The sequence below is a fragment of the Phoxinus phoxinus genome (genome assembly GCF_949152265.1).
Source record: "Phoxinus phoxinus genome assembly, chromosome: 23".
Taxonomy (NCBI): Eukaryota; Metazoa; Chordata; class Actinopteri; order Cypriniformes; family Leuciscidae; genus Phoxinus; species Phoxinus phoxinus.
The window spans coordinates 4,110,946-4,118,757 of NC_136898.1; the positions used below are offsets into that span (position 1 = coordinate 4,110,946).

Sequence of the window (7,812 nt, forward strand, 5' to 3'; positions counted from 1 at the left end):
TCCTGTTTCCAATATTCGCCATAAATTAGTTTCCTCGCCACGGCCAAACCGTTCGAGATATCAAAAATCCCCTCGCAACTTTTCATCCTCAATGTCTTGACTTCATGCACACCGAGTTTCGTGGTGATTGGTTGAATCGTCTAGGAGGAGTATTTTAAATTCCATTGCATGTGTTTTTTAAACTACGCCAAATAGCCGACTTCCTGTTGGGCTGGGGTAAAAAGTCAGAGCATGAAGGATATATGAACCGATGAGATCTATAAGTGTACCGAGTTTCATATCATTTCATGCAAGCGTGTTTGATTTATGGACCAAGTTTTCGGACCCCGTTCCAGGGGGCGCTGTCGAGCCCCCCTGCCACGCCCGGGTACCAGCTTCAGTCCAGCTGTAATGGCCGCGGGTTCTGACCAGTGTGCAAAGTTTCAAGAGTTTTTGAGCACGTTAAGGCCCCCAAAAGTGGCAAAAACCTTGAAAAAAAAATTATTATAAAGAAGAAGAAGAAGAAGAAGAAGAATAACAAAAAATCCTTAGAAGAACAATAGGGCTCTGCGCCCTTTCAGGGCTTGGGCCCTAATTAATAAGGTCTTCAAAACAACTTGTTCACATGCAAGTAAATATTCAGTTAACTTACTTTGTCCATTTAACCCTCAACAAGAATTCACAAGATCGTCAATAAAACGTAAAACGTTCAGTTTTAGCGGATAAAAATTAGGCCTGCAGAAGGAATACTAATGCCAACTTAAAGGAATTATTTAGCTACAAATATTTACTTATTCAATTTATAATTTATGCAGGGCAGGTAAAAATCAGAACCGGCCCGACTGGACGAGTGGGAAAAAAACCTTAGCGTTGAGCCCTGATGTATTAAAGGCACAGCTAAATGTGACATTTATTACAATGGGTTTATGTGAAGATGTTTACTTAAATAAAAAAAATTGTAAAATCATAGCTTTTTCAATTATTCTGTAATGTTGAATGGCTAATTAATAGCTCAAATTCTAGGGGTGTAACAATATATCGCAATACAAAAATGCAACAATACGTATTGTGGATAGTGACAATATGTATTGTGTATAGTTCACCCAAAATGAAAATTACTGTGTTTGAAAAAATTAAAGTTTACAGAGTTTTAGTGTCAGTAGTACTACATTAAACTATATAATATTGAATATAATGTATAATAATGGGGGAATATTTGTGGGTCCTGATAATGCCAAATGTCTATTGTCACCAGTAAAAAGTGTCCTACATTATAATAATTTTAAATATATAGGCTAGTCAGTGAGTGCAAGCATATTCATCTAAAATCATTCTGTAATATTCATGATTCAGAATCATGAATATTTGTTATTCTGGTGTCACTATTGTCCTGTTCATTGGGTTTCCAGCACAAGTCCAAGCCTATTCATTTACATACACAATGTAACACCAAATTTACTATTTTAATCTACAGTACATTCACGTGTGTCTTGGAGTATTGCAATAATATAATCGTGAGTTCAGTATTGTGGTATCGAATCTGGACATGAGGGTATCGTTACACCCCTATAACCTTCATGTAATCATGTGAAAAGTCCATGTAATAGAGACATCAGCATTAGTACCGGCATCAGTGATACTGGCCTTCATTCGTAGTGCTGCTGCTTAGTAAAAAGATGCAATTAGACAAATATTTCAAGTGTACTGTTTTTATGTTGTTTCTACATTATTTTGGAGATTCAATGTGAAAGTACTACAACATAAAAATATAATAAAACCTTTAATGTTAGGTGCGATTCGTCGTGATTACTTACAAAACATTAATAAAAAATTATAATTATCGATTGACAGCACTACTTATACTTTTTTTCCCCATGGAACACAAATGGAAACATTTTTGGATACCATTCTGCTCACTCTTTTCCATGCAAAAATACAATAAATGAGGATTTAAGCTTTCAAGAAAAAAACAATCCAAAGCTGTACAATACTCCTCACAATGAAGTCATTCACTGCAGCCACAAAAAAACAGACACGGCCATTATAAACCCCCCAAACATCCAATACAATTACTAAACAACACACTAACATAAAATAGAAATATTAAAACTGCCAGGATAGCTTTTGATTGGACACAATGTCACTGCTAGATTTCCCATGAAAGATCTTAACCGCTGCATCAGATATGACAACAGCAGCTGAAACAATGGCAAACCACATTCAAAGGCTCCGTCAAAGCAAAACAACACGGATTACGCTTCAGCAGGGGAGTGGTAAAAATAACTACACTTTTCTTCATCTCAACTCTTTGGTGTCACTCAAAGACCATCATAGCACAGTGATTTAATATATATATATATATTTCCTCACCGTCTGCCAAGGGTTGCAGCACAGATCCACTGCTGGACTCCTGCAAAGGAGAATAGAGTTTATCAGAGAGTTCATAGTAGTTTATTAGAGTTTGAGTAGTTTATTATACTGCAATTTGGATTAAAAGAGTAGAATTAGAGGAACAATAGACTTTGTTAAAGCAGATTATTAGAGCAGAATTTATAGAGCAAAATAAAAGTCTGTCAAGTGTAGCAGATTATTAGTACAACAATACCAGTGTAGAGTTTATTGCGGTACTAATAGAGTTTATTAGTGAAAAGACTTTATTATCTTCCTGGTAATGAAATGGGAAAAAATTGTAGGCAAATTAGAGGAAGAATATACAATAATGATTTATGTAGAGAATGGTACATAGCTACATTTATGTTGTGAAAATTTTATATAAATGGTATAATTTCAACAATTTATATAAAATAATATGAGGTATGTAGCATATTAGAGTACAATACCATTGTAGAGTTTATTAGAGGAAGTAACTTACAAGAAATAACATTAGTAAAGTGTAGAGTAAACTTTAGGCTATGTAGGCTATATTTCAAAGACAAGTTGTTAAACATTGTAGAGCAGTAACATACACAATATACAGATATGAACAAAAACATATCAATGTAAACGTCAATACGGATGGATGAGTGTTCACATCACTAGTCTATAAACTCTTCACACATAATTACTTATAAATACACACTTCTTCAGGCTCAGTTTTATAAAGCACTAACGTTACTTGTTTTAACAGCACACTTTTATGATTTTATAAACTTAACCAATGCCGTATCAACATATATTTCTGAACATTATTGTGTATCAGAGCTTATTGTGTTTATATATATATATATTACTGAAGCTAGTTAAAGTCTTACCTGCACAAACATTCGCCTCTTCCAGTAAATAACTCGAGTTTATCGCCCAGGTCGGAATAGATCCCGTGAATTCATATTGTTGGAGCCCTATTAACGGATATTTCTCTGTTCGCTGATTATATCATTTGATTGTTTGAAACTTTTTCTTCTTTTGTGTGAGTGATTTTCTGCTCAGCAGCTCCAGTCCCCGCGACGCTTCGCCATATTGTTAGTGGAGTCAGACTTTGAGCATGCGCAGTGAGCTGTGTGCTCACAACGACACCATGTGGCAGGTTACAGAATTGCTTTAATCTCTTCAATAATTTGTAGACATGTAGATAATAATAATAATATATTGTTTAATATAATAATATTGTATAATTAACAATAATGTAATCATTGTAGTAAATTAATTTGCATTACTGCCCTCATCGAAAGAAATTGAACAAAAATACAGACACATTTTCTGGAAAAAAAAGAGAAAAAAAAGAGCTGAAAGAGCCTGATATGTTGTTACAACAGTCGAAATAATTGCAGTTACTTTGATATTTTCCTGGAAATGCAATCGAATATTTTTATTTAATTTAATTTTCGCACAAATTAATACATTTAAAATTTAAATCTATTTAATTATTATATTATTGCTCCTTATAATAGAATTATTAATTACGATAAACAATATTTTATTTACATTGTATTTATTATACATTATTTGAGGAACAGTAAATTAAATAATGTTACATATTAAATAATATTAAATTGTTTTATATTATATTTTAAATATTTTAAATCTAACAATGTTATGACATATATTATAAATATATATATATATATATATTAAATATGATATAAAATATTTTTTCATTACTTAATATGTAACATTATTTAATTATAAAAGTATTTGATTATAATATAATAATTATTAATTACAATAATAATGTTTTATATATGCCTAAATGTTATTTATCAAGTAATAGCCTAAATATATTTGAAAGAAAGAAAGAAAGAAAGAAAGAAAGAAAGAAAGAAAGAAAGAAAGAAAGAAAGAAAGAAAGAAAGAAAGAAAGAAAGAAAGAAAGAAAGAAAGAAAGAAAGAAAGAAAGAAAGAAAGAAAGAAAGAAAGAAAGTCACTAACAGCACAACGAGATGAGAGGATGCGCTGAGTTTCCAACAGGTGGCAGGACAGTCTTGCAGGACTGTGTGTGTGTGTGTGTGTGTGTGTGTGTGTGTGTGTGTGTGTGTGTGTGTGTGTGTGTGTGTGTGTGTGTGTGTGTGTGTGTGTGTGTGTGTGTGTGTGTGTGTGTGTGTGTGTGTGTGTGTGTGTGTGTGTGTGTGTGTGTGTGTGTGTGTGTGTGTGTGGGAGGAGTCACACACACATGAACAGCCGCTCGGGCTGCTTGGCAACACACAGCATGAATCCCAGTGAAACACGTTCGGTGGATCAGGAGATTTTGATGGGACACTTTGCTCAATCCAGCCCGACAGCTCCAGATAAAGTCACCTGCAGGCCCGGAACCTGCCGAAAGCTTCGGGATTCACTTTCAGGACCGCGATGAGCCTTTACACATAACAGTTTTTATTCATCATATGAGTTCAGATGGGACATTTGGATGGTGCACACATGAAGAATGAAGAGGATAAGATGTAACAAAGGAGGACACGAGCTGACATCTCCTCCTGATGGATTGTAACTCTCCGGCAGAAGAGAGCTTTCTGTAGGCTTGTTCGGCTGGGATCTTCTGTCTAGTTCAAGATGAGTTGTTTCTGTGCAGTCCAAGAGGAGTTTTACTGTGAGGTTCTGCTGCTGGACGAGTCCAAGCTGATTTTAACCACTCAACAGCAGGGAATAAAGGTAGGAATTATTTCTATATGATCAAAAGATGAACTATACTGATCCAGAGAGCCAATACAATCACTTTTCCTTTATTCCAATACTACTATACACTCTTACAGTAAAAATAAAGGTTCTTTATTGGCATTGATGATTCCATGAAGAACCTTACATTCCACAAAAGGTTCTTTAGAATATGCAAATGTTCTTTACACTAAGAAAACAATTACATTTTAAGAACTGTTCACTGAAAGGTTCTTTGTGGAATCAAACATGGTTCCTCTATGGCATCACCTTTTGGAAACTTTATTTTTGTGATGTATATATTTGCAGTACAGTAATATAATGGATGTAAGTATGATTATCGCATTCATAAATGGTAGTTAAATAATAGTAAAAGCAACATATGATACAATTAGATGATTTTGAACAGTTTCTGTTTCCATATTTAATACTGGTGTGGTCCACACCCAGAACACATGAGCTCAGCACACTGTTAACCAGATTAAAGTAACCAGATGATCTGGTTAAACAGTGAGAACGGCCTAATTATATAGCTGGCCCGTACTACTGCATGCATGGACATGGTTTTGTAAAATGTTATATAAATAGCCAATTATATATCTATATATTGAATATGATTAAATATACTGCATTACATTATTAAATATTAAACCTGTAAGTGAACTGAAGTATCATAGATTTGTGGACATGATAGCATTGTTTTACTATATTATTTTTCAGACGTGCACAGTTCATGCACTAATCCCTGTTGCAGTCTCTTTGACATTATACATCGCTTTTCACTTTATTTGCCTGGCAATGTATAATGGTAGAAGTTTAGTTCTGTTGTGCAGTCAGTTTGATAAGTTAGCCTCATTTTTCTCTGACATATTTCAACCAGGCTGTTAGTTAATACAGAACAAATGGGTTGAATTTGTATATTAGCCTGTAGTACTGCTCTTTTTCTAATCGTTCACATGCAACATGTTTGACTCTGAACAGAGAGACATCAGATATCATATTGCCTTTGCTCTAAATTGTTAATGGAAAGCAGAGCAGGAGGATGTTTAGCACGTCTTTAATGGACTGTACATGAGGGAAAATGAGTTTGAACATCATCTGCACAACACATTTGTGTAGCTTTTAGCTGATATCTACAGAGAGGAGGTAAAAACAACCGTGTGAAGGGGTCAGAATGCTTTTAATCAGAGGTTTTGTTAGTTTGTTGCACATTGCCAGGCATGTAGGTCATGGTCATTACAAACCACAGGAACAGAGAGATAAAAGTTGATGAAAGTGTCCATCTGCCTGTAATGCTTGTCTCCCTCCATTAAGACATTATGGCATTTGTTTTATAAACACTTTCTGTTATACTGGTTGAAACTCTCTTCACATCCTGATAGCAATCGATCATAGAAGTGCTCTAAATATTAAAACATATATATATATATCTTCTGTGGAAGTCACAGGACCAAAAAAATATTCGTCCAATCATTACATTCGGTCCCAATGATACGCTGTCCTGCCGGCCTGTCAAGACATGTTTCCATTCCTCCGCGCACCTTCTCGCGCAGACATCACACGACATCAGCGCGTTCTGTAAGGCTATCCAGAGTTGTAGACAGACGTCAGTCACAGAGCGCCACAAACAACAACAGCCGCCTTTTACAGTTCCTCCTGAACCAAAACAACGAGCTTATGCTGCGTTCACGCCATATCGTAACAGTAATTATGAGATGGCAACCTATGACGTTCACATCCTACACTATCAACACCATAATGAATCTGCAGCAGTCAGGTGGTACAAGGCCTCTGTAAGTTGTTTACGTTCATTATTGAATTGAATGTATTTCAGGATAACTCTGAGATGTAACATCTCATTTTCAAGGGGGTCCTGCGCGTATGTACAAACACAAAGGTTAATCACACAATACATATACAAAAAAGACACAGACCCAAACATACAAAACAATACCTCGCTCACCTGCCCATGCCCCCACAATTAACATAGCACACATTAAAGTATATTGACAAATAATCAGCCGAATACATTAAACAACTAATGCTTCAAAATGCCTTTTGACAAAATGTAACATACAGAATAACATCCCATCTCACATAAAAATGTTTAAAAAAATGTAAAGAAAGAAAATGACAAAGAAAGTCATAATTGTATACATACTACTATATATTTTTACATAAACCATTTATATGTAACACCATTGGTGTCCCTAATTGCAAAAACATGTAGTTTTTAGAAAAGAAAAAGTGACGATTTGAATAAACCAAATGTAGAAATAGACCAAAAAAAAATAAAAAATTATACAGGATTATTATTGTAATGTTGTGTGCTTTGAGACATGAGGTAATTCATAGCGCTTTGCAGACGCTGCTGTATGTTTTGTATTCATGGCTGCATCCTAAAGCGCATACTTCCCTATATCTAGTAGGTGAAAAACAGTATGTGGCAAAAGAAGTACCAGTAGGCCTATTTCTGACTTCACAGTACTCATAAAAGTGTAGACAAAAAGTACCCGGATGACCTGCTACGATTCTGAAGTGCGCCGATGGACACTTTACTATCCCATGAGGCTACGGGAGAGGATTTAAGCGACGTAACTGATACTGTTTGGTCACATGATAATGACAACATGGCGACAAAAATCGGTGTTGCCTACACTGTGTTATCCTATTTAAAAAATTTGCACCCTGTTGACTTGAATGGGGCAAGTTTTAAACCTGCTTTTATTTCTCTTATCATCCTTGATG

General features: G+C 35.0%; 2 protein-coding genes across 4 annotated transcripts in view; one reads left to right on the plus strand and one right to left on the minus strand.

The window, feature by feature from the left end:
• apc (APC regulator of WNT signaling pathway) overlaps positions 1-3,449 on the minus strand; it is a 42,594-nt gene extending 39,145 nt beyond the window's left edge. For 2 of the 3 annotated variants that reach the window (XM_079600732.1, XM_079600728.1), the window contains exons 1-2: positions 3,231-3,449; positions 2,350-2,389 (exon numbers count right to left, since the gene is read on the minus strand). The gene's annotated coding sequence lies outside the window, so the exon portion shown is untranslated. The remainder of the gene's footprint in view (positions 1-2,349; positions 2,390-3,230) is intronic. The other variant, XM_079600729.1, reaches the window with a different exon arrangement.
• A 936-nt stretch (positions 3,450-4,385) lies between these two features.
• Positions 4,386-7,812, plus strand: part of epb41l4a (erythrocyte membrane protein band 4.1 like 4A) — a 57,282-nt gene continuing 53,855 nt past the window's right edge. Inside the window, exon 1 of the mRNA XM_079599176.1 lies at positions 4,386-5,061. Coding sequence (XP_079455302.1) covers positions 4,963-5,061 — 99 coding nt within the window. The 5' untranslated portion in view covers positions 4,386-4,962. The remainder of the gene's footprint in view (positions 5,062-7,812) is intronic.